At 43.4% G+C, this 27,949-nt stretch overlaps 1 protein-coding gene and 1 pseudogene across 2 annotated transcripts; one reads left to right on the forward strand and one right to left on the reverse strand.

The window, feature by feature from the left end:
- Positions 1-55: 55 nt before the first annotated feature.
- On the reverse strand, positions 56-27,706 carry sec23ip (SEC23 interacting protein; the record flags this gene model as incomplete). The annotated part of the gene is made up of 18 exons (XM_083775407.1): positions 56-1,981; positions 4,216-4,378; positions 4,882-5,073; positions 6,192-6,294; positions 7,448-7,603; positions 8,060-8,239; positions 8,845-8,940; positions 9,054-9,221; positions 14,677-14,786; positions 16,818-17,026; positions 17,158-17,299; positions 17,449-17,538; positions 18,333-18,453; positions 20,412-20,501; positions 21,715-21,908; positions 23,200-23,419; positions 23,805-24,325; positions 27,574-27,706. The coding sequence occupies 18 exons, from the start codon at positions 27,704-27,706 to the stop codon at positions 1,900-1,902; spliced, it is 2,970 nt and encodes a 989-aa protein (XP_083631533.1). The 3' UTR covers positions 56-1,899.
- On the forward strand, positions 11,083-14,243 carry LOC310865186 (zinc finger protein RFP-like; annotated as a pseudogene). The gene is made up of 2 exons: positions 11,083-11,169; positions 12,596-14,243. The product of its transcript is annotated as a zinc finger protein RFP-like (transcript).
- Positions 27,707-27,949: the final 243 nt, after the last annotated feature.

A 27,949-nucleotide genomic window follows, 5' to 3' on the forward strand; every position in this document is an offset into this window, starting at 1 on the left:
ATTTCTCAAATGTCTTCCTTGCATACTCGGTACACGTTACAAAAAGAAATGCATCGACGTGTATAAGGGAAGTGTTTATTTTATAACGTTTTGACCATGAAATAAATTGTAATAAATGTTATGTAATCATCATTGATGTTTAAAGTGATAAACATTTCTATACATTCAATGCCATTGACCAGTTCTATGACTTGCATAAAGAAAATGTAAATCCAAAACATGTCTTCACTAACTTTATTTTCTCTTCTTAATTTAAGACAAATGGCATAATATAAACTACAATAGAAAATAAAAAATAACATGGGATGAACCTAATGGTGCGTTTACACATGCACCGAGTATCACACTTGCTCGATGATGCCGGTGGGCATGTAGCAGATGTGCTTGTAGTGGGTAGTATCCACAGACTACTGGATGCAGCGCCGAGAGTTTGACAAATCCGTTCACTTCATGGGGCCAGTCCAATGGCGGCTCTTCTACATATAGACTTTTATTGGCCAAGTGTGACAAATTTGTACTTGAAGTTGGCAGAATGCATTGCACTTGGATTGGATTTATTTTGGATCGTTTTTAGTAGGGATGCGCCGAAAGGTGCAGTTGGCTGAAAACCGAATATGATTAATATATATCTTTTTCCTACCATTTCTGTCATGGCCGTACCTTAAAGCTACCTGATTTATGGCAAAAGAAATGGTTATGGCAAAACTTAATTTAAATACTAATCACTATTATGGGTCCATAAAACATTTATTCAGCTATTTTGAATGCATTAATTGCATACACTATTCGGTGATATATATTCTGCCGAAAATGCATTTTTATCCCTTTTCTGCCGAATATTTTCTGCGGCCGAATATTCGGGGCATCACTAGTTTTTAATAATAGTACAACATAAACATTACAGAGACTTTAGTTGTCACTGTAGGCTACAATACTTTAAAACTGTTGCCATGTTGCACACACGCCTAAAATTACTGATATTTGCGCCACCCTCGTTGAAAACAATGTATTTCAAACTCCAGCTTGTCACACTCCAGTGCTGCATGAACTCTTGAAACTCCCCTTCAATGGCTTCTGACTGGATGGAGTTTTTATTACAGAGTTTTAATCCAGAAATTGAAGTGAGAAATGTATAGATTGTGTACAATCAAGCTGTGTAATAGACATAGCAGAGCGTCTTTTCTCGACTGCTGGGGATGGCTGCATCCATCCATTTGGTTCAATTTGTACATTCTCAGTCTCAGAGTGAAACTAGTAACAATTACCATTTTTTTGATTGGTGCAACCACTCCCTTACAGAGCTGTGTGTGGCTGGGTGGGTCTGAGCACGAAAACAGCATGGTTGTTTTTCACCATTTGTGCGCAACCTAACACACACACAAACACGCACAAGGGTACAGTAGATGGACCCCCACACGGTAATTGTCAATTCTAAACCGTTTCGGACGTGGATCGGCACGCCCGGCCCCCTAAATTCAAGGCAGTTACTTGACAGGCGGCCAAGAGAAACCGAGAGGCTTCTATATCCGTCTATTACAGCTTGATTGTAGACAATCTATACTTTTAGTCACACAATAAACCATGTAGTTGCTCAACATTGATTAATGTCATGCCTCCTGTACAACTGCTAGATTAAAACTGTGTTAGCATTCAGCAGTCCAGTTAAGCTGATCATCTGAAGCCATCTGTGTTGCCGTCTAGTGTCACTCAATGCAGAAATGCATTTGCATTCAACCCCAATCCCAAGACCCTGTGCACAGCAATTTTGCCTGCTCCATAAAAAATTTATGGACAGTGTAAACAAAAAGAAAAGATGGCACCACTCAGTGCATGAGGAAATGCACTGTAATGAGTTCTCAGTCTGGTTTATTGATCCTCAAGTACTGAAAATGATTGTTATTAATGTACTAACTGCTCAGGATGGATGCCCATGGTTTTGTAGATTTCTTTGAGGATAAGCAGGGCTGTGTCTTCCGATTCCCTGCAAGAGAATAAAGAAATGGAATACGAATACCTCAAATTGACAAACCCAGTCCATTAGTGAGCTGAGCCATTTAGGCCCAGGCTACACGTATATGGATCTTTTGCAAAACTGATATTTTTGTGTACGTTTGGGCCTTTCAGCCACACGCAAACGGCGTTTTCGGCCACTCAAACAGAGGTTTTTTTAAACGGATAAATAAGTGAAGATCTTCGAAAATATCCGGATCAGTGGAGCTGTGTAGTCATGTGAAACGGAGCTTTTGAGAAACGATGACGTCACCGCTCATTAGCGCATATCATTTTTACTATAATTAGGTGAGAAATGCAGCTTGTGCCTGGATGGAAACTACATGTATATCTATTTGATTGTTCATGTTTATATATCACTGTTAACAACTTTAAAACTTATCATATGCTGCAGCAAGCAAAGGCTCTGCTCTGCTGCATCCAATAATAAATACATCAGCCTAGTAGTCCAGTGCGGACTGGTGATTTCATTTGTATTGGTGCCGAGTGCGAAGCTTGAACAATAGGTTAATTGCGGACCGCTACAGATAAACTGTGGATATTAACCTACCAATAAGGATCCAGGCCAAATGCCATTGTGCAGTAGGCCTACACCAACAAGTCTATGCGTGGTGTGTGCATAGCCGCATGTGAAACTATATTCTCGTGCTGTATTTTGCTCTCCATTTCATGGTCATGCGAGGAGAGAGAGGTGTGAATAGATTCGCAAACAGCGTGGTTGGTGAGAAGAAAGTATAAAGTGGGTCGCCGTGCGCATATGGCACATCTCTCTCCTGTTTAAAGGGCGCACCCTTGACTGCATTCCGTTGTCACTGCGCCTGCTGCATGCCGACAATGTGCGTGCGTGAACTTTTATTAGCCTACATTATAACGTGACATTTATTATACACCTGGAAAATATAGCCACTTTACAAGCTCACAACTGGTTGTGGACGCAACACTCACACTTCTATAGGTCTGACTCTGCTAATATTTTCTGTGCAGGACTTGCCAAGTCGCCAGAGCAATGGTAAAGTGTCTATCATTTTTTGAGTGGTGCAACCACTCCTACATCCAGCAATGTCCGTGTACCTGTATGTGTACCTATATGTGTGAGCACGAGTGGTGTGCGCATGCGTGAAATTGGAACGAGAGAAGTATGTGACATGGCTGCCACCTGCTGGATGCAAATCCAACTTCTGACTGCCACGGTCTGTGAGGCTGCGCACGCAGCACAGAAACAGTTGTGGGCGTCCATCTTGTGCTAAATAAATAGCGTCAATGCTAGCGAGCTAAAATATAGCCATCCTTGCTCTAGAAAGCACCAATGTTTCCATCTAGACCACCGGATAATCAGCAAAGACCTCCGAACATCACGCTAATTGACCAAACCACAGAGAGCTCCGTAGATTAGGAGTTATTCAGCTTTTAGTTTCCCTTTATAATGGGAGGTGGACGGGACCGGTCTAGGTTTGCTAAAGAAGGAAAGGCCGAGCCAAAATAATAATGAAATAATAGTTCTCAGCGACGCGGATTGATAGCCATAATAAAGCTAATCTGACGGAGCAGAGAGAGAGAGAGAGAGAGAGAGGAGGGGGGAGAGAGGGGAGTTGCACCACTCGGTTCACACAGGTGTGATTTTAATTATATGGAGAGTAAAGTCAAGAGTTGGGATTTGGAGATTTATGCACAACTCATGCTGACAGACAATGAAAGAAACATGTTCCACTTCCACTCACAATTTAGGTGGCTAAAATGCAGTACTTATTCCTTCATTAAAAAATATGATTGTCAGCTCATAAGTGTAAATATAAAATCAAATATAATTGAAACCTGCTACTGCGTTTGTGTGTGGACATAGATATCTCTGTCGTATGGGCAGGGATTTTTTCTAAAACGGAGGATCCATATACGTGTAGCCTGGGCCTTAGTCCGACAACCACACAGCTGCAAACCTGTAGATCTATAAGCTCACAACACGTCACGCTGCAACGTGTTGTGAGCTTGTAGATCAGCTATTTTGTGTAAAATCAGTCATTACGACGGCATCAAGGCCCGCCAAAATACATTTTAGTCGACAAAATCAACTGTAGTTTTGGTCGACTAAAATCTTATGATATTTAGTCAACTAAAACTAGACTAACACTAAAACATTCCAGGTGACTAAAACGAAATGAAAACTATTCAAGAGACTATGACTAGAACTGGGCATGAGTACGTACGTACCAGTAACACAGGTGACTCTGAAGGGCAAACAGGTACTCGTTGAAGCTCTCAATGGGTTTCTCCTGCAGCACATAGTCGATGCGGTTCCCACCGTTCAGCATCCCCATCTTCACCTCCACCTCCTCTTCTCGCTGGGGCTCAGGACTGTCTGAAATCTTTCGTTCTGTAAAAAAAAAACAATTTTGACGTTAGCAATCACGCACTGTGGTTAAAGCACAACTTTAGTTTTTTTCAACCAAGGTTCATGTTTTAGGTTGTTATTAGAGAAAGTAAAAGATGAGTGTTAATTCTTCTTAATTTGCTGCTTTCTTTCGTTTTAGGGATTTTAGCGGTTTTTGACAGGGGGGCAGGGGCATTCGAACATGGGGCTAAATATGTATTGTTTTCAAAATATTATGGCGATTTCTATTATTATATTATTATTATAGACTACTGGGGGGAAGCCACACTGTGTCGTAGTCTCAATATGTCAGTTTGACACATTCAGTAGATCTCGTGATCTTTTGTGGCCAGATGTAATTTATTGGGACTATAGTATAGGACTATAGTAAATAATAAATAAAATAATTGCTATAACATTTTGTAAAGAAATACATATTTAGCCCCATGCTCGAATGCACCGTGTCTTGATTTTCTGAACTATTTATACAGGAAAGTCAATCTCACCTGTACACGCGTGTACATGCTTCTCCTCTTCCTCTTTAATCTGATTGGCTACCATGTCCAGCTCCGCCTGCAGCTGGGCAGAGGAGGTGTGAAAACGAGCGAACTCGTTGAGCGTCTGCCAGGCCGTCTTCAGGGAGGTGATGAAGCCGTGTTTCAGGTCTGAGCCCATTTTAGAGAGACTCTCCTTCAGCTCTGCAACAAAAACACAGTCCCATTAGAAAGACGCCCAGATGGGGGCACGGTGGCACAGTTAGTAGTGCTGTCGCCTCACAGCTAGAAGGTCCTGGGTTTGATTCCCGCTCGGGACGCTGTGGGTGCTGGTGGCGTGTTTCCTCCTCCGCCCATACCCGAAGGCGGGTTTGGCGAAAGGGCCTTTCTGTGTGGAGTTTGCATGTTCTCCCCGTGTCCCCTAGGGTAGGTACCCTCACAAAAAACATGCAGTAATCCTGGTCACTAAACTGCCTCCCCCTGGCCAGCCGGGGCGCCTGATGGAGGGGAAAGGAACTGGTTGGAATAACGTGTTCCTTCCACGCGCTACGTCCAACCAGGGAAACTCCCCCCTGTCAGGTGTAAAGGAGCAACTTGGACACTAAGGCATGAAGGAAGCATGAGTTAAAGTCCGTTGCTCTCCCCTTGTCCCCCATATATGGGGACTAGGTTGGTGGAGGGTGTGTAGAGCCCAGGATCACATTAGATGATTGACACAGGGGTGAAAAATGAGTTACAAAATCGTGGGATAAAATATATATATAAAAAAAAAGAAAGACGCCCAGAGCTGCTTACAGCCAGGTTGAGCCTACAATTTTCAATTTTGTCAACAAAACTAGACTAAAATGTTAGGAAGGGACTAGTGTACAAGATATCCAGTATAAGTAAAACACAGAAGTTATTTTATAATTGGTTGCATGCTGAAAATATCAGATCTAGAGAAGTAGATCTGCTATCGGCCGATTGTAGATGGGCTATTTTTAGCAAGTGTGAAAGCAGTCATTATGACCGCATCAAGGCCCGCCAAAATAAACATTCCATGTGACTAAAACTAAATAAACTATTCAAGAGACTACCGACTAAAACTAAAATCAAAATATGCTGTCAAAATCAACACTGGCCTACACTAAATTCAGACAGTGCCCGATTGAATAACGAAACAATAAAAACAACGAGAATCCAGTCATGGGCAACGTGGACCTCAGCGATAATGACGAGAAATCGGCACGCGATGAAGTTAATGTCACGTCTCCTTCATCAAAATGGATTCTAACAACATTGAGGCACATTGAGAAATTCAAGATAAAGCTTGAGTTCCATACCAAGATGGAGCCTCTTTCTCCCTTTGTGGTGTGGGATCAAAACAGGCTTCAGGTCCAAGTCTGGCATGATCATGGGTTCGATCCTGTATGCAACTGGGTCCAGCTAAAACACAAGGAAACACGGCTGACCAACAATCTAGGCATCGGTTAACACAGGATATGTAGTGGCTGGGAATAGTATTATCCTGTAAAATAATGTTTATTTTCTTTCTGCAAGAATATGAAGTATTTTCTGAAATATGATACAATATGACACAGCGCTATCCCAGTCACAACTGTACTTTCCATTCAAAGTCGGACATTGGAAGTTCCTAGTTTTTTATCGACCATTCCTAACTCAATCAAGTTTGTGCAACTTTACACAACTTAAATGTACTACCTACCTAATTGTACTACCCAAGAGTAGTTACTTGGCAACATTAGTTAATGTTGGTTGGCTACATACATTGTTAACATACCAGTAGTGTTATAATGATATAAAACATTTTTAACTTGTTCCCCACCGACGTTTAACAAATTTACTGCTTCTGACGGAAGCTTCCGCCAGTTGGAATCCGACCGGCAACTGCTTCTGGCGTAACGTTCCGTCTGAATTATTGATATCAAACCGGATCGCTGATTTTTCTTTTTTTGGCTTGGCCTTTCCTTCTTTAGCGATCCTAGACCGGATTGCGCAACCGCACTGCCGTTCACCTCCCTTTATACAGGCTGACTAAAAAGCTGAATAACACGAAATCTACGGAGCTCTCCATGGTTTGGATAAAACGTGCAATGTTCAGAGGTCTTTGCTGATGATCCGGTGGACTAGATGGGAACATTGGCGCTTTCTAGAGCAAGGATGACTTCATTTTAGCTCGCTAGCATTGACGCTATTTATTTAGCATCTAAGATGGCCGCCCAAACAGGATGTGAGTCCAGCGTGTGTTACAGTACAAACGGCTCGGCAGTCTCAGAGCGGTTGGCTCTGCGTCCACCAGGAGACAGCAGAGGGGTTAATGTCACAAAAAGCCTCAGCCTGCCACCCATATACCACCATTCATAAGAGCCTTACCCTTTAAGAGCTACCAGCTGATTTTAAGAACCGGAAGTAATAATCAATCGTTTCCGAGGCACTCGAAGACTTTCGTTTGTCAGAAGCGCTAAAATGGCATCGCAAGGTTTAGTTTTTATATTATAAAGCTATATTTACAATACTTAGCATTGTAAGCACGATACCATTTTCAGTGACGAACGTAAATCCTAGACATCGTTCTTACCGGGTGGTAAATGTTAAAGAAACCATTGCACGTGGGCAGCCGATATGTCTCGTCAATCTTCTCCAGACCTCGCACTGTCAGGAACATGCCGATTGGAGAACCCAGGGCGAAGAAATTCACTGGTTTGAAGTCCAGGGCATGGTAGACCACAGACACCTACAGTACGCAGCAAATTATAACAACCATTATAGCAACATATTCTTATATTTCATGTAGGGATGTCCCGATACACTTTTTTCGCTTTCCGATCCGATCCCGATCAATTTCTGTGTTAGCCGATACCGAATACCGATAGCAGTGTCGTGATCTCATGTTGTGTTCATAGCTATATATATATATATATATATATATCTCGTGTTGTGTTTATAGCAGACTCCTCACTCAAATGTGCAGTTTGGGCAACTCCAAAGCAAACTCCACATGTCCCAATATTTTATTTACCTGCCATAGTATCAACCCCTTACCCCTGTGTCGGATCGGTGGTTAGACTGGCATATTCGCCGATACCGATATGACAAATAAGGGCCGATCCAATACTTTTCCCGATACAGTATCGGGACATCTCCAATTTCATGTCTACATTTCATACATATAAATGTATTAGTCTTTTACCTGTCCAGTGCCGACTTCAAAGTAATTGTAATCGACATGGACTGGATGTGGACTCCTGCCCACAGGGAGCTTTGTGGCGGTGTGATCAGGGAGGGGTTCAGGGACCGTCTGTGTTGGCACCACCTCTTGGCTTATTTCCTTCACCTCCACTTTCTTCTCTTGAGCCGCCTGACGAGTGGCCTGTCACAGTGGGTGAGTGAAATGAAGACGGGTGAACCAAGACAATTGAGTTTGAAAAAAATCATTCAAAAGTGTGCTGTTTAATTAAGCAATATTACACGAGAGGGTGTTGTTTAACGTGATTATTGCCACGACAGGGATGCGGTCAGGAACGAGACGAAGTCGAGTTCCGCAAGCATCACTGAAGTGGCAATAATCACGTTAAACAACACCCTCAAGTGTAATATTGCAATTCTACAACAGTTACCCTTAAAACAAAGAAAATCGCTGAAAAATATATATTTTTAATGACAGATGTAGTCACTACGACCACAAATGTCCAAAGAAACTAGCTAGCCTAGCCACCGAGTTTGCTAGCGCTCTGGGAAAACAGAGCGGCTGAATTCTTTGTTTTGATTAGGTGGTGAACAGTAGTGGTTTGATCAACGGCTAGAAACCGTTTCAACCAATCAGATTGCTTCCTCTTAACGACCTGTTGTAGAATAGAGAATAAAACATACCGTTAAGCCTTTGTCTGCTATAGTATAGAGCTTACTGTCTTAATTGATTGGCTTTGAAAAACACATGAATCCTGCAGCGTAGCAGCACTCTATTGCAAAACTCACCTGTTTATTTAATCTGTCTTTGACAAATTTGGCAATCTTTTTCCTGGGTCCCAAGGGAATTCCCATCTCTTTCAGGTCCTCAATTGTGCACATGAGCTGAATTGAACATAAGAGAGTAGTGAAACGTACTGTAAAGACCGCTAAGTCACAATGCCGTTTGAGTGTCGCCACTACAGATGATGAATGATTGAAACCAAGTCTATGCTTACAAAAGATTCTATATCGATCTTCTCCTCATCAAAGGTGCTCTTGTATTCAGACAGGCCCAGATGTTGCAGGACAGCAGGGAGATCTTCATATTCCTCGCCTTCCTCTTTAGGGTCTTCTTCGACAGGAGATGGTGTGAGGGCATTGGCTTGCTGAGCAATGGGAGGATCCTGGTTGGGAAAAATATATAGTATACATTTATTTATTATTTCACACCTCAACCTCGTCCTTGGGATGAGGTATGACTTTGAGAAAGATCTCTTCAAACGCTCAGATTTTGACAGCTTAAAAGGAGCACTACACTTTCAAACTATATTCATTATTGGTCCTCACCAGTGTTGGGCATTGATACTTTCTAAAGTAACGTTGTTAGGTTACTGCCTATACAAATCCCATTACGTTACAAGATTACCTTCTGAGAAAAGTAACTTGTTAATTATTTTTGCGTTACCGACCATTGAGGGAAAATAAAGGGAAGCTCCGCACACTCAATCTGCGCACAATCGGTTTATTTCTTTGCAAGCTTTCGGTCTACTGACCTTCTTCAGGCATAATGAAGGTCAGTAGACCGAAAGCTTGCAAAGAAATAAACCGATTGTGCGCAGATTGAGTGTGCGGAGCTTCCCTTTATTTTCCCTCATATTCCTTTTGTGGCTCCAGCACCTCCCTAAAGTTTTTTTCAGCAGATGAGCGGTGGTCCCTCTTCTATTTTTGGCGTTACCGACCATTAAAACCCATGCACCTCGAGAGAAAAAAAGGAAAAGAAAAACAACTGCAGCCTACCAGTGTTGTGAAGCTTGTGTTGAAAACAATCTCCTCCTTTCCCCAATAAATCCAAAAATAGTGTGAATGAATACTTCCACAGCCTTTAACCCATTTAGACCTACCATTTTTAATAGCTAAAGTATAACATCATGCTTAAAACACCAAATGGGGTTCCTGACCAAAATGGGTTAAAGGATGAAGTATCCATCTTCTCCCAATCTTTGCCGTTGTCAGCACACGTGTTGACTGTTGACAACGGAATGTAAACAAGAGCTGTGTGTTTGCTGTGTCACACCAAAAGTGGTGACCTATTGGATCCTGTTCCTGTACATTAGAATCATTACGCAATCACCACAGACTGCAAAGCATAATGGGTCACTAATGTCCTTGTAACAAGCTGTGACACGGTGCATGCTCACTGTAGCCAGTCACTTCTCCGTGACACGAGAGAGGCTCAGAGAACTCATTCATTCAGGAAACAGCGCAAAATGTGTCAAATGGATTATTTTTCCTTTGTGTCAAAAGAAAAAAAAACAGGGAAATATAGGTCTTCAATAGCTTAAATAGCACCGTTATACCCAACACTGGTCCTCACTAATGCTTATATAAGATGGCACCAAATCTGTATACCGTACTCGCTCTGTATCTCAAAAGGAAAGCTGTGGCCAGTTCAGAAACCTAGGGTTTATCGAGTGCTGGCTGTCTTCTTCTGCCTTCCAGCAACATTTGTAGGCACTATAGGCAGGTTTGATCATTTCAAAGATTTCAAACTTTTATTAATGCAAGAATGGCTTCCATTTCAGCAGGCTGACTTTCCAGAAAGAAGGTTTAGTTTTTAATTTGGTTGGAATCGCCATGGATGATTGCATTGGTGGCTGCAGTTGGTTGGAGCCATGTGTGTTGAAGGAGGGGCGGAAGAATTTACATCGGGGGAGGAAGTATACGCCGGAAGTGCGGAAGGCACGTTTATACGTCACGCTGCCACTCAAGTGATTACTGGCCAATCACAGCGCATCTTTTCCGGGACTTTCTTTTTTTTTTTTTTTTTTAAGATATTTTTTTGCGGCTTACGCCTTTTATTGATTTTTTAAGGGACAGAAAGTAGGCTGACAGGAAACGGGAGAGAGATGGGGGGATGACATGCGGTAAAGGCCGTGTCGGGTCCGGGAGTCGAACCCGCGGCACACCGCGACTGGATCAACAGTCCGGTGCCCAGACCGTTACGCTACGGCCTGGGCCTTCCGGGACTTTCTTACAGACCCGAACATGCGCTCTGTGACACGCGCTCATGCTTCCGCGGTGCTTCGCAAAGGAATCTCGGGAAAGTTTTTCCCTCCCTTCAGCACATATACTGTACGCTCCATAGACGGAAAGGGGAAAAGGGCACGGTGGCACAGTCGGTAGTGCTGTCGCTTCATCACTAAAAGGTCCTGGGTTCGATTCCCACAGTCGGTAGTGCTGTTGCCTCACAGCTAGAAGGTCCTGGGTTCGATTCCCGCTCGGGACGCTGTGGGTGCTGGCGGCGTGTTTCCTCCTCCGCGTCATCAGTGCCCATACCCGAAGGCGGGGTTGGCGAAAGGGCCTTTCTGTGTGGAGTTTGCATGTTCTCCCGTGTCCCCTATAGGGTAGGTATCCCTCACAAAAAACATGCAGTAATCCTGGTCTCTAAACTGGCTCCCCCTGGCCAGCCGGGGGGAAAGGAACTGGTTGGAATAACGTGTTCCTTCCACGCGCTACGTCCAACCAGGGAAACTCCCCCCTGTCAGGTGTAAAGGAGCAACTTGGACACTCAAGCATGAAGGAAGCATGAGTTCAAGTCCGTTGCTCTCCCCTTGTCCCCCATATATGGGGTCTAGGTTGGTGGAGGGTGTGTAGAGCCCAGGATCACATTAGATAATTGACACAGGGGTGAAAAATGGGTTACAAAATCGTGGGATAAAAACAATTTAAAAAAAAAAGCAATGTGATTGGTGTGCAGCAGGTGTTTCAGTCAGCCACGACGTGACTGAAAGCAATCACCTGACTGGGTGAATAAACTTCATTTTTAATTAAGCTGAGGAAATAATAAACCTGATCAGGTGTCAGTTAAGAACAAAGGTTGAGTTTAATATGAGAGAGAGAGAGCGAGAGAGAGAGAGAGAGAGAGAGGCTTCTTGAACCGTTTTTTTTATTTAATTTTGCATAGAAGAAAGTCAAACGTATAGTGAAAAAAGCTGATCTTCAAACTCACAACAGATTGCATAGGTGGGACATGTGAGTACGACAAATCATATGTTTGATAATACAAGATATATCATTCGTTGACAGAGAATGTATCCAGACACGATCTTATTGTTATTCTCTGTTATCCTCAGTATAAATCACATGGTTTCAATAATGTAACCGTCAACAGTAAATGTTATTGTGTTAGTGTGTTAACCCATTTAGACCTGAGGACGATTCTTCAAAACCGACATATAGAAACATGAGTTTTCTGAAAAACTCATGTTTCTATATGTCGGTCGTTCTCAAACATTTTCAACGACCCCCAAAATTGTATATGTAATCGGCATTCGGCACCCCCAGAAGCAAGGATTTGAGTTAAAACATTGATTCACTCTGAAAAAATAATATATTCAAAGATTTGCACCACATTTTCACGGTGAAAAACCTCAAAGCAATGGAGCCTTTGAGGTGCTGTGGTACCATGAGCTGCATGCATACAGTCGTAACCATTAAGCTGTGAGAAGTATATAGTCCATGACCTAAGTTTCTTTCACTTTCTATTTCCAGTGTGTAGAAATGGCGTGTGCCGGCAGCAGCCTCCTGTCTGAACTTCTGAAGAGCAGTTCCTGTGTTCTATCTGTCTGGATGTGTTCACTGATCCATTCACAACTCCATGTGGACACAACTACTGCAACGCCTGCATCACGCAGCACTGGGACACTAAGGATGTGTCAGTGTCCGCTATGCAAAGAAACCTTCTACAAGAGACCAGCGTTCTTTGTCAATAAAGTCTTCTCCGAGATGGCTGATCAGTTCAGGAAGTCAAAGCAGATGAAAACAACTTCAGCCACAACCCCAGAACCTGCTGAACCAGATGACGTCTCCTGTGACGTCTGTACTGAGAACAAGCTCAAGGCCGTGAAGTCCTGCCTGATGTGTCTGACCTCCTACTGCGAGACTCACCTGGAGTGTCATCGCACAGTCCCAGCGTTAAAACGACACACACTAATCGACCCTGTGAAGAACCTGGAGGACTACTGTATATGTGTAAGAAACATGACAAACCTCTGGAGCGGTTCTGTAAGACTGACCACATGTGTGTTTGTCAGTTCTACACTCAGTTAGAGCACAAGTCACATCAGATTGTGTCTATGAAAGAGGCATATAAAGGAAAGAAGGCTGAGCTGGGAGAGACAGATTCTGAAGTTCAGCAGATGATCCAGGAGAAACAACTGAAGATTCAGGAGGTCAAACACTCAGTAGATCTCAGCCAGAAAGACGCAGACAGAGAAATAGCAGACAGTGTGCAGGTCTTCACTGCTCTGATCAGCTGTATTGAGAGAAGCCAGGCTGAGCTCATTGATGGGATTGAAGAGAAGCAGAAAACAACAGAGAAAGAAGCTGAAGGCTTCATTAAAGAGCTGCAACAGGAAATCACTGAGTTAAAAAAGAGAAGCTCTGAGCTGAAGCAGCTCTCACTCACTGAAGACCACCTCCACCTCCTCCAGAACTTCACATCCATCAACACTGGATGGAGACCCACCAAGGACTGGACAAGGGTCAACGTCCATCAGTCTCCACACCTGGGGACTGTGAAGACAGCTGTGGCTCAGCTGGAGAAGACACTCAGTAAAGAGATAGAGAAGGAGCTGCGTGATGTTGAACTGAGGAGGGTCCAGCAATATGCTGTGGATGTAACTCTGGACCCTGATACAGCACACTGCAAACTCATCCTGTCTGAGGATGGAAAACAAGTGAGTCTTGGAGACGTGAAGAAGAATCTCCCAGACAACAAAGAGAGATTCTCTTTGTGTGCCTTTATCTTAGGAAAACAAAGCTTCTCCTCAGGAAGGTTTTACTATGAGGTTCAGGTTAAAGGGAAGATATGGTGGGCTTTAGGAGTGGCCAGAGAGTCCATCAACAGGAAGGGACAAATCACACTGAACCCCAAAAATGGTTTCTGGACTATATTGTTTAGGAATGGAAATGAGTACTATGCTGCTGCTGGCCCTGCTGTCCTCCTCCCTGTAAGAGAGAAGCTCCAGAAAGTGGGAGTGTTTGTGGATTATGAGGAGGGTCTGGTCTCCTTTTATGATGTGGAGTCCGGGGTTCATCTCTACTCTTACACTGGCTGCTCCATACTTCGGTACTGGACCATATTATGGTGGTATAAACTCTGCTCCTCTGATCATCTCTCCTGTCAGTCACACAGATTAGACTAAACCTCAGCTTCACATGAAAAGGTTAGTTTTTGAGGGGTGCTGGCCCTTCCTAATAGGCAGGTTTCTGATTGTCCACAGCCCACCAATGAGAGTAGAGGGAAACTCTGCCAACTTAAAATGAACATTAGTGAGGACCATTTTATGAGGATAAGGATGAACATGGGCTGCTTTTAGACTAATTCATACTTGGTCACACAAGTGATGCTAACCAGGAAGAGACACTTTCAACTTTAAAAGCGCTGACTGACAAAAGTGTTGTGTGACAAAGTATAATGCTGTTGTGATGCAATGGAGCAGAGTATGAAGGCTTAAACACAGAGTCACCTTATTGTCTGAGCTCAACAGTGTATCAGACCTGAGGTGAAAACGTACTAATACAGAACATGTCTAGAAACGTCCCCCCTAATCGTGTTGATGGCTGCTGATTAAGTACCTGTTTCTTGTCTATAGCAGGGACTTCATTAGTAGTTGGCACGGTTGGCATGGCCGGTGCCGAGGAGCCATTCTTCTGATTGGACAGCAAGTCAAAAAGTATCAGGGAACCTGCAAAGATATGAAACCATATGTGTGACAACCGGAGGTCTATACATGCTGGAATAACACCACAAGTACTGCTGCACAAGCCAGATTGGTGGGGATACAATTAGTATTACTAGTCCTTACCCGTTCTGATATATGAACACCAAATTATGTACAGTGTGGGTAATGTGATTTAATAGATCATATTATTGATGTATGTATTTTGAGGAAGAAATGCTTTAATATAGTTGTGAATATACTTGATCACCGGAAATGGAAAAACAGAAATAAAAGTATCAAACAGTCAGTGTTGCGTTTATAGTGTAGCAATTGCATTAAGGTATGTATGACATCAGAAGTAGCTGGAGACATTGTACTACACCCGGGTTCTTGAAAATGGTCACCCTGGCCTATGCCAATAGGCCAACAGTTACTGTACCAAGGAAAGTTTCAAACACTGGCTCAGAGTTCACTTGTCTGCTGAAATATAGCACTTTTGAACAAACCTTTTAGTTTTTAGCGTGTAAATAATGTCTCTGCTAGACTATCCCCCGCAGAGACCCGGGTTTGGATAAGATCAGGGCAGGCTGGGAGGCCGAATTGGAGATCGCATTTTCAGATGAGTGGTGGGAGCAGGCAACGGAGAGGGTTAATTCTTCCTCTTCCTGTGCTAGGCTTAGCCTCATTCAGTTTAAAGTTCTCCACAGAACTCATTACAGTAAAGCAAGGTTATCTAAAATATATCCGGGCATGACGGATAGTTGCGATAGATGTTCACAATTACCAAGGAATCTGTCTGGAAATCTTTGTTTGACATAATTTCTGAAGTGCTGGAGACAACCATTTTTCCTTGCCCCCAAATTGCAATTTTTGGAATCCCGGAGGAGGATGAAGTTTTACCCAGAAAGCAACTTAATGTTATTGCCTTCGCCTCATTAATCGCCCGCAGGAGGATACTTTTACAGTGGAAGGCTGAGTCCCCTCTCTCGGCTAAATCATGGTTGATTGATGTTATGTCCTTTCTGAAACTTGAAAAGATCAAATTCACAATTCGAGGGTCCTCGGACAAATTTTACAACCATTGGCAACCTTTAATATCGTATGTAAGCAGTTTAGAATCACTTTCACCTGACTGAAGACACATGGTGTTGGTGTGCGGATCAGCGCTTTATCTCTTTATATGTATATAGTTTTTATATATATATATATATATATATATATATATATATATATATATATTTTTTTTTTTATTTTTACCTGTTTGTATTATTGTTAATCTTACCCCCCATTGAAGTTGTTTATTAACCATAACCATGTGATCCCTTTCTTTGTGTCTTAGTATCTTATCTACCCATTGGTTTTATGCCTGTATATACTGTATGTTGTGTGTATTGCTTTGTACTCAAATTATTGGTTTTTTTTATATACCTGTGTTTGTATGTTGTTTGTATGTCTGGCCTCGTGGGGAAAGATGGTGGGTGGGTGGGGAGGACTGGGAAGGGAGTTGTGGGAGAAAATGTAAAAAAAAAAAGAGTCGTATACTCTTTCTGTGAAAACTGCACATGATCTAACTCTTTGAATAAAATGTACTTAAAATAATGTCTCTGCTCATCTATAACTCATGGCTGTGTGGTGGGAAAAGAACGGACTATAAAGGTGGTTGCACACTGGACACGTTTTTCGAAAAACTGATGGAAAACGCAGCTAAAAATCCGAAAAACTCAGCAGTGTGCCTGATAAATAATCTATCTACCGTATCAATTTAATGTAGGACATGGTTTGTTAGGGCGGCCATAGCTGAATGGGTGGAGAGGCCACCTGGAAGGTTGCCGGTTTGACCGCTGGCTTGCCCAGTCTATGTGTTGAAGCGTCCCTGAGCAGAAAATGTAAATTATTTTCCCCCCAGGGACCAGAAAATACTCCCTTTCTCTATAAAATCGTAAAAGTGCAACGATTTATTTGATCCAAATAAGCCAAATAAAAATTGTAACTCTTAATTGTGACAAAATGCCTAGCTTCATAATTCCAACACGAAAATGATGCCGATGTGGTTACCTAGGCTGTGTCCAGCCACTGACACGGCTCCACCGTAATCGGGGTTCCTCTCCATGAACAGGGCATGCAGTCTGTTAATCTCTAGGGCAACTGTGTCCATGATGGTCTGGCAGTACGTGGGGCTGTTATAGAAGAGCACGTCTAGTAACGTCTCGTTGGTGAAGTGTCGCAAGCGTCCAGTGCTGGGCAACGTGATCTTCTTTATCCTCCTACACGCACAATCCATCACAACAAGAGTAGAGGAACATTCCATATTTTAACCACTTAAAGGTAGTGTAAGTGATGTTTTTTTAAAGCTTCCAGGTGGGTCCCCAGCTAAATGGAGAGTTGGTAACCTCACCTGTCCACCCCTGTGGCGTCCCCGTGCAGAGCCGTGTGCCACTGCACAGGGAGGAACTCCACCCTGCTGATCACATGCTCATCCTGGGACTTCTTAAAGTGACTCTGCAGCAGCTTCAGAGACACGTTACGGAAGTCGTCCACTGAAAACGACACACACACATTTTTCGTCATAGTATTGGTTAACAGGGACGTCAACAACAAAAAATCAGTCTACATCAATGGTAAGCGATTTGTCTGCGGTCATTTGCGACCGTTTGTCATTTAAACAAAGTATGGTACGCTAACCCACCACACTCCACCATGCTCCGAAACCTCAGGTCGCACACAGGACCAATTCCATGCACCATGAACACTAGGTGATCCGCCTTAGGTAGCTCTCCTGAAATACAGAAACAACATGCATGACATTCTAGTCATTTAAAAAACTAACTTTTTAAAACAAAAATAGAAAATAGAACCTGTGCTCCGATGGACCCAATGTTTCTTATTTAGCTACAAGCTCTTTTTTAACCCATTTAGACCTGAGGACGCATCAGTGTCGCCGTATAGCTTTTAACAACTTTAACCATTATTTTTAAACTTTAGCCCTCAAGACGGTGGAGCTGATCGTGGACTTCAGGAGGAATACGGCCCCTCCGGCCCTCCCCCTCCCATCATATTGGGAGGCACTCCAGTCGCCACTGTGGAGTCATGCCGCTTCCTCGGGGTGACAGTCTCTCGGGCCCAACATCGACACCCTCACAAAAAAGGCCCAGAGTTGACTGTTTTTTTCTGAGACAGCTAAAGAAATTCCACCTCGGACCTTGCTGGTTAATTTCTACACTGCAAACATAGAGTCCATCATCACCCTCGCCATCACTGTTTGGTTCTGCGCTGCAGCGGCCAAGGACAAGGCCAAGCTGCAGCGGGTCATACGATCAGCAGAGAGGGTGATTGGCTGCCCTTTGCCCCCCCCCTTGAGGCCCTGTTTAGGAGTAGGTCTTTAGGGAGGGCATGTCATGGTAATAAAGGCTTCTGAAAAATAGTGAGGCACTCTGTGCTTTGAGCTATGAGCTTTAGAAAACCGTCAGGATTATGGAAGACATTTTGTAGAATGTGGTCTCAGGTCTCAATAGGTTAATACTTTTGGTTAAATGTTTGTCAACTTATGAGCAAAAAGAGGATCTCTGCTACCATCGGGCACTTCGTCGTGGTCATCATCGATGCCCCTCTTCACCACCCGTGGCCTGGTCTGGCCGTCCTGCGTTGTGCCCCACTCATCTGGCATGGCAGAGGGCTGGAACTGGACGATCACCTGGTCGACAAAAAAACACAACAGGGCCTCTCATTGCACACTAAAATAAACACAGGATCTATACCATACATGGGCAACTGGCAGCCCCCCACCTTCACTTAATGCAGGTTAATATCAGAATACTGATATATTGATTTCAGCTAACAATTCCAAACATGCAAACATAACCCGCTTTAATATCTTCAGTCTAAATGAGTAGCTGAATGACTAGTATAAAAATGTTAGTCTTTTTTATGTCCAATGTATTTGTATTTAGTTCATAAAGTTAACATCCTTCTACCCTAATGGACAGGGGGTACACAAGCACATGGCCGTTTATCCGTCCTCATTCTCCTACCAAACCACTCTGTTGTGTTAGCACACATCTCTCCATGCACAAATAAATCTGCATGCCACCCGAATCCAGGTGCACTACATTGCATCCACACAACTGTCATATTTACTATACAAATATTGTTTACGATCAAAACACGAACCAACTGCCCAGCTTGCCATGACGTCAAAATCGTCACAACTTTCCACATCACCTTCTCCAAAGACTCCACCAGCACAGAGCACAGACATCCAAGGGCCCTCCCCCTTTCACCCCTCGCTTACTGTGCTGCTGTGTGTGACCTCAAACACACAATGCAATCGCCCACTCCACAAACAAGAAACACACAACGGACCCATGCTTGCCACGGCCAACAAGTGGACTTCCCTTCCACTTCCGACATCACCTCCAAAAACACACATCAGGCCACACAGAAAACGCACATCACTTTCAGATGATACACGTGCCGCAAAGCATAATCGTTTCACTCGCGCAACAACAACCGGTAATCATAACATGTTGCATGCATGCGTGTGCTTCTGCAAACTTCTGTCTGTGCGTGCTTAATCGTTTGCACGCCCGTGCATTGTTGTGTCTTTCTGTGCGCACTTTCCTATGCTCAGACTTAGCTATTATATATCGACGTGTGTGTGTGTCACCCTCCAGCCCTAAATTAGTGTGTGCGCTGGACCCGCACGCAGTTAGCCTGGCTAATAAGCCAGACCGAATCAGCCGAATCAATCGGGACACGATATGCAATATGGGCGGGCTTTGGTACAGTGACGTTCAATGCTTGAGACCTTTGACTGACAGTAGCTCTGACCAATTGCGTCAAAGAAAAAATGTTTGAATTAAATTTAATTTAATTATCAGGATTCCCCTCCCCAAACTGCTATGATCCATAATATCCAATCACAGCTAAGCATAACATGGTTAGACAAATGATAAAACTTTTTTTTAAAGAAATGTCACGCACAAATCTTTCCACTGCATATGGCAGGCCTTGTTGACGGATTTGGAAGAGATTTTGAAGGTCTGGTTCCAAAAATGAACCAGTATTTAATGTGTAAAATCCATGATATTTACATTGGAATGAATTAGCCCGGCTGGAAAGTGTCTAAGTGGGAGTGTCTAAGTGGGAGAGGGCGGGGCTTAGCTATAGCAAAACATTCAGGATTTAAATTAAAGTACCAGTAATAGCAAAAAATTGCTGATTTGATACGACAGCAATATGCAATGTGGCCCTCTGGAGTGAGTTTGGAAATAATATGGCCCTCTGGAGTGAGTTTGGAAATAATGTGGCCCTCTGGAGTGAGTTTGGAAATAATGTGGCCCTCTGGAGTGAGTTTGGAAATAATGTGGCCCTCTGGAGTGAGTTTGGAAATAATGTGGCCCTCTGGAGTGAGTTTGGAAATAATGTGGACCTCTGGAGTGAGTTTGGAAATAATGTGGACCTCTGGAGTGAGTTTGGAAATAATGTGGCCCTCTGGAGTGAGTTTGGAAATAATGTGGACCTCTGGAGTGAGTTTGGAAATAATGTGGCCCTCTCCATCATCAAAGTTACCCACCCCTGATCTATGCTATACTGCCACATGGACTTCTACAGCGGAATATTTTCGAAAGCTACTCACACAACAAGGCTTACCTTTGGATTGTGCATGACAATGGTTTCACCAGATGGGAATTCTAGCCTGCGGTGCCACTGGTTGGTAGACACAGCTTTCTTGTATTCCCCCTGGAGAAAGAAAACGTGTTTATCATTCACTTCGACCACTAGAACGCTGGCATCGACATTTTTGGGCATGTTGTTACAGGAGAATATTAAAAAAATATATCTATCTATATCTGTCTGTGTGTGTGTTTATCCACATAACTCGAGAACCATTGGCCCCACCGACTACAAATTCGACACACACGTGCCACACGACCGCAAGGGGTGCATTGCCCGCCGGTGTCGAGTCGGTCGGACCCACGGTTGTCAGAACTCCATATATAGGCATAAAAGGGACAGTTTTTAGTTTACGCAGAGCCTCGGTTTCGATGGGCGCTGATGGGACGCTTGTTTTACAGTGCCTCAAACCCTAACCTAACCATTACCGCAAGCACGGAGCAGCGCATCCCGTCCCGACCCTCACCTACCTTAATCCGGTTGTTTTAACGGACCCCTCACCAACCTTAATCCAGTCGTTTTAACTGACCCCTCACCAACCTTAATCCGGTCGTTTTAATGGACCCCGGGCCCTCACCAACCTTAATCGGGTCGTTTTAACGGACCCCTCATCAACCTTAATCCGGTCGCCTGTAAAACAAGCGCCCCCTCATTGACCATCGACTACCAGGCTCTGCATAAAAGGTCATCCCGGGCACTGCTGTAGAGGCTCCAATGCATAATATCTGGGTGAGGCGTGCATTTCCAACTTGCATCGTTCCAAGTTAGGCCAGAGCCCAACGGGCACCACTGTAGACTAGAGGCCCCACGGGCCAAAAATAGCATATTCACAAGTTCACAATGTTGTGTGAGCTTATATATCTGTTATTTCTTTAAATAATTTAGAAATGTTGAGCATTTTGCATGACATTATTGAGACCAAGTATTGCGAGTACAACATTTACGAGCTTGTAGGTCTGCTATTTTTGAAAAACGTGAATATGTAGTGCAGATTTTTGAATATATATTCTTTCAGAGCGAACGTTTTTAACTCAAATCTTTGCTTCTGGCGAACAACATATTTTCAGATGGGGGTCGGCGGCCAATTACATATAATCTCGGGCTCCTTGACATGAAAATGTTTGAGAACCACTGACACAGACACATGGGTTTTTCAGAAAACTGTTTAGAAGACATTTGTAGATTTTTTCCCAGGTCTAAATGGGTAAACAAGATTTGTGACCCCAGACTTCCGTTACAGTGGCTTCCGACAACTGGTTTAGACGGTGACGGTACAAACCTCCAGCTTGTCGCTGAAATCCTCCGAGTAGGGAATGAAGCGACTGTCCGAGTCTCCCTTGTAGAACCAGGTGCAGCGTCGGATCTCCGTGGGTTCCTCCTCCCAGTAGACAGCGGTCCGCATGCGGTCATACAGTTGCACGTCGTAGCGGCCTCCGTCCGTGCGCACGATCACATTCTCCGGGTCCGGTTGAACTACAAGGAGGAGAAGAAAGGCCCAAGAGGACATTTACTAGAGGGCTTATCGGTTTCAAAGGATCCAGCAGAAATAAATATGGAATACAAATTCAGCCTGGATTTCCCGCAAGCCATGTGGACCATCTGTGGTATGTTCAAGGTTCTACTTTATCGTTACATCTTGTGTACAGGTACAAAACAGTCAAACTTATTTTAGTTTGGCTTCCTTCAGACAATGCAGCAGAAAATATATAATATAACATCAAACACAGCAAAACACAGAAAACAAAAAGGTATGGAATATAAAGTGCAAAAGAAAATGGTGACTATAACTAACTTTTTTTTTTCTTGTCAACTAGTACCAACAAGGTCGACTAGTGGATTTACTAGTCGCTTAATGCCCTACTTCACAGTAGGCTACGTTCCATAAATATACAATACATTTAGTTTAGAAAGGTGCAATTCGAGTTTAAATATACAACAATTTTAGTTTAGAAAGGTGCAATTCGAGTTTAAATATACAAGAAAATTAGTTTAGAAAAAAGGTACAATTCGAGCTTAATAGTGCGAGAAGAGTGCAAAGGTGCAGGGGGGCTAGCGTTTACCTTTTCCCTGATTCGCTCCGTTTCTTGAGGTATAAATCCTTGCGACCCGTCACGTGGACACTGGACACACCTTACTGCGTTTGCTGCATCCTTTTGGATTTTAATGGATGCGTACCCAACATCGTTGCTAGAGTTGTCCTAAACTGATTAAAGTTTTATTTCACTATGCCTGGATATTTACATCCACATGCAGCTCCACTTCTAAGTCTGTGTCTGCAGCCACCCATATCAAGATATTAGACTGGATAATAGTCTGTGATTTTGGATATTATACGATATGGTCAGCTCACCACCGGAGCGGTGGTCACCTCACTACCGAAAATCCAGACTATGAATAGGCCTTGAGTGTTCTATAAAAACATAAAGGTCGGATCGGGAAAAATCTGTATCGGCAGATCTCAAAATCAAAATTATTGGAATCGGATCGGGAGATCCAAAAATATATGAACGGGACATCCCTAATCGTTACCTATTACATTATAATAATCGTGCATTTTAATTTACAGTATAAAGCGCTTTACATTCTCACGAATCTCAAAGTGCTACAAAGCATACATTAATAAAATAAAGCACAATAAAAGAAGCGTAAGCAACATCATAAGCATAACGATGCGTGATCAATAATATCATGGGACCCAACATGGCTAAGCTAAAAGACTAGGTAAAACATGTTTAAGGAAATTATGTTATGAGGTCCATTTTACCGGAATTGTAAGTCTCCTCCAGCTGAATAGAGTCAATGATGCTGAAGGGAAGCCAGACACTTTTTGATTCAACTAGTTTGCAGTAGAACCAGTGTGGCTGAACAGGCTCATAGATATTGTAGGTGTAATGCTGCATCATGGGGTGATGGGCAGGAACCAATGGTCCAGCTGTGGTCGGTGGCGGGGCAGGTGGGGGTGTCATCATCTGTGTGGGAGGGGGCTGCAAGGAGAGAAAGACCAGAACTCCATGTATCCATTATCCCAATTATAGTCATCTTATTTTTCCTCCTCCATTCATTGGAGGATGTACAAGCTTGCGATGCATTGCGAGATTGTAGATCAGCTATTTTCTGCAAAGATATTTAGTGTAGATGTAGAGAAAAAACAGGAGGGGGCCTAGTAGAGAGCCCTCGGGAACAAGGTCAGCTAAGTATACGGTTTAAATGGTTAATAGAAGGTACGAGAAAAAACTAAAATCACACTTGTGTGAAGTGAGGGGCGCTCTTATCATCGTACATTATAATACATGATCTCATTCCGGCCAATCACAATTTGCGTCCTCATCTTCGTCAGCAGTGTTTGTGTTACGCAATGTTTGCGTTTACCTTTGTGAATGTGGGGCCTGCCATTTGGAATGTGTGCTGCTGTTGCGGGCCAAGAGAATAGGGGTTCTGCTGCGGTGGGGGTGGTGGTACGGGTGATGATTGCACCTCCGGAGCTGCAAGATAAGGGCTGACTCTGCTGGTGACAGGAGTGTGTCGGTACGGGTTAAAACTCTGATGGGGCGCCGGGGGAGGCGGTGGGGTCATTGAGCTAGGGGGAGGAGTCTGTCGGCCCATGGGGCTTTGGTAAACGGTGCTATTGTTGAACACAGGTGGAACAGGGTTAGCTTGAGGGACGGGAGGTGGTGGGGAACTGGGGACACTGCTGGGGACAGAAGCGGGACCCGTCATGGCCGGACGAGCGACTGACTGTGGGGGCGGCGGGCATGGCTGATGGCCTATCGATGCAAACGGGTCACTGCTGGTTACGGGACTGGAGAAGTAGTTGAACGTGGAGGGAGCCGAGACGTTTGCAGAGGTTTGTCCCAGGAAGCTGTCCTCTTCTCCCACATCAGTTGAATCATCTATGAGAACACAATCATAACATGTCTGCTTTATAGTGAATCTGCTTTCACAACAGTTGAACAAATTAATCTAACTAATATCTTATACACACAGATTTGGTAATTTAGACAGTTTAGACAGATTGTTTTTTGTTTCCTGTCTAGTACTGATCGATTGCTTGATGACACTGACTGATCCAATTTACAATTTAGGCATTTAGCAGACGCTCTTAATCCAGAGAGACTGCAAAATGTGTCCCGTCATTAGCAGCACTGTACTATGCAACACTGGAATATCGATTATACATCCAAGCTAACCCAACCATGGACTGTTTCAGATGCTGCTGCATAACGGAAGCTGCTAAAAAGCTTCTTCCCAGGAGCAATTATTACACACGAACGATTTGGCAAGGGGAAATGCTAAACCCCAGTGTGGTGACTGAATATCCCCAGCACACACACACAGAGGGGGTTCCTGGTGGTTCCCAGCTAAAGGATGATGATAACGAAATGGACCCGGTCCCTTATAGATCTTTAACTCTTGAAAGCATAAAATGAAACCAAATGGACCCGTACAGGACGGATCAATTTGGTTTTCATTTAAAGCTCTCACAAGTTAACTTATTGTTAAACATCTGCATTGCTTAATTTACAAGACATCTACACAATTAGAGAATGTAATCTCTCCAATGGTACCAACATCAATACAGCATGGAAATATGGAATCTTATTCAACGAAATATTATCCGTTTTGGGTCTGAGAGGCTAAATCTCATCAAAATTGTGGTCTGTGGGCTGTCGTGGCTCAAATGCTGAATAAATAATAGACCCGTTATCTACGTTTCTGATTAAAAAGAAAAGGTAAAAAACACTCAATTTCAATATTTCTTACAGTCTGATTTCAATCATGTCCAAAAATGCGGCATGGCTTCAAAACAACAAGCTTTTATTGAACAAAAAGAAGTCCTGCAGCATGCTTTTCGGCCACTCACATAGTGGTGCAAGTTCTTCTGATCTATTGGTTAAGTTTGATGACGGTTCTGTCTCGTCTGGAGATAGTGGACTCATTTAAATACCTTTGGTATTACGCTTGATCCAGAACTTTCATTTACATCTCACATTGATCTTGCCATAAAAGAATCATACGGTAGTTTGTGCTCACTATACCTTTCACTGTTTCTCACTTGTGAAGAGAGGAAAAGAATAATTTACCATTGTAGATTACACTGATAAAAGTCTATGAATACTGGACTACTCGCCCCGGTGCTTGCCCGTTTTTCCTACCGGAATTTTCCCCAGTGAGGGGGATAACTTTGTAATATGCTATTGGCTGTTTGTATTCTTTTTGGAAAAATATAAAAAGATACTCCTGTGGAAAGGCTATATTATTTGACTTATATTGAACCTATAAACAATTTAGTATTATTTAGTATATGTAAGGTTTTGCCCCCTCAAATGGTACCTCGTCAGATAATCCCCACATATCCTACAACAACTTCTGTGAACAGACTTCACTGTAGTAGCTTTTCATAAATTATATTTGTACTTAGGCTGTTCTGCTGTCATGAAAGTTTATAGTTAGAGAAATTCAAAGTCCAGCCGTCTGCTGTCCAGCCTCTCCCACCCCTCACTGGGGAAAATTCTGCGAGGAAAACAGAAACGGGGCGAGTAGACTTGTTACCAAGTCTATCAGAACACCACAGAAACTATTCTCAAACCTTTCAATGTACAGTATTACATGATCCCTATGCAGAACACACCACTGTTCCCAGTTCACTTGATTGGCTGCAAACACACACATACCTACTTTACTGTTCCCAATAAAATATTGACTGAATCTGGACGTGGGTCATTCCACTACAAAGCTCCACTTGACTGGAATAATCTTCCTTTTTCTCTCAGATCCGATTACCTCTCTTGGCCGCTTCAGGACTTAGCATTACTTGTGCTACTGCTTATTTCTGACCTTTACACAAGTTATTGTACTGTACTCTCCATGTATTTGTCTAAAATGAGTTGAGGGCTGGTATGGGGATGTGGGTGGGAGGGAGAAGACGAGCAAGCTATCTGTACATGTGTGTGTATCGTGTACTTGTGTATTGTGTAACTGCACTGTGATGTAGGCTATGTAATGTTTAGCCCCTTTCGGGACCCTACGTAAAACTTTTCTGATATTTTGTTGAGTTTTACGTTGGGTCCCTGCTCACTACTGTATTTTCGTATGGAAATTCCTATATGCGGAAGTGGAGATTCTCTCTAAAATAGGACCCGCGGCATGTGACGCCATTATTTTCCTTGAGTTATTCTGAATTCGGTAACTTTAAGTAGCTATACATCCAGCTGCGAATATCTCCTGTGGCGCGGAAGCCGTTAAGTATTTTTCATCTTTGTTTGACCGATTTGGTCGCTTTATTTCTTCTTGTTTGTTTACCGTTTATTGTACCGCCTCCCGGTGTGCGGTTGGCTTGTGAGGCTACGTCCCTGCCTCTGATCTGCTGTGTCATAGCTATAGCGCCACTAGCTAGCCAGATAGGCGGTACAATGAGGTGTCAATAAACAAGGAAGGAAAAGAAGAATCCAAGCTTCCAAATCGGGCAAACATATATTAAAAATACTTAACGGCTTCCGCGCCACAGGAGATATTCACAGCGGCTTGTATGGGTACTTATACTTTACATATTCAGAAAGCCTCATACTGAAGAATATCGTCAAAGAGCGCGGAGAGGCGGTAAACATGTAAACATGAGCCAGTAAATGTTTTAATCAGGTGGCATGGACGACGTGGAACAGGACCCAATGCACTGGGTCGAACAAATGTCAGAAACTTCAGTAGCATTTGGGTTCTGCTTGGAGGGCTATGTAATGTTGTGCCTGTGCCTGGTGCATCTCAATGGCCAAATGGAAAGGCTTGAAAACCACTGCTGTAGCTGAAGCCTGACGGTAAACATGACATGGACTGATTGGACTCAGTCAATGAGACCATTGAAGGCTGATTAGCAGTTTCTCAAGTGGTTGGCCTAGTACACTCTTTGAATAGATTTTCATTTGGTGGATTTATACCAAGTTCTGTACTGTGTAGTAAACATTGTCCTAATCAGACTTGACGTCGAAGAAAATCAATTATTTGTTTTGTTTTGCAATTTCAGTGTGATCTTTCCATGATAACCTGATAAACCAGCAGCCTAAATAGCAGTAGCTGCTGCTAGTACGGTTGCAAACGTTTAAAGCTCGCGTTTTATTGCAATTCCACAAATAACATGACATCTTACCTCCTGACAACACAGCGGGGCCACTGGCCTGGCTGACCGGTATGAATGGCAGGTTGAAGTTGAACTCCGGAGCTGCGCTAAACAGTAGATTTGCACTGGAATTTGACACATTATTATTTTTCCTGTCAGCCATCTTCGCCCAAAAATTAACACGTCGCCTACATCCGTATGCCGTACACCGGTGGTGCGGAACCCGGATATTTGCGTCCCCGGCTATGAAAAAAAAAGAATCGCTGATCTGTAAAGCACGACAGAATCCAACAGACCATGCAGAGCATTTGTTGATCCGCTATTTCGGCGCAGCGGTCCTTGTTTTGTATGTCAGTTCATTCGATAATAGCGCCACCTGAAGGCGTGGCTGACTACTGTCCCTGGG

This window comes from Protomyctophum parallelum (genome assembly GCF_964188405.1).
Source record: "Protomyctophum parallelum genome assembly, chromosome: 10".
Taxonomy (NCBI): Eukaryota; Metazoa; Chordata; class Actinopteri; order Myctophiformes; family Myctophidae; genus Protomyctophum; species Protomyctophum parallelum.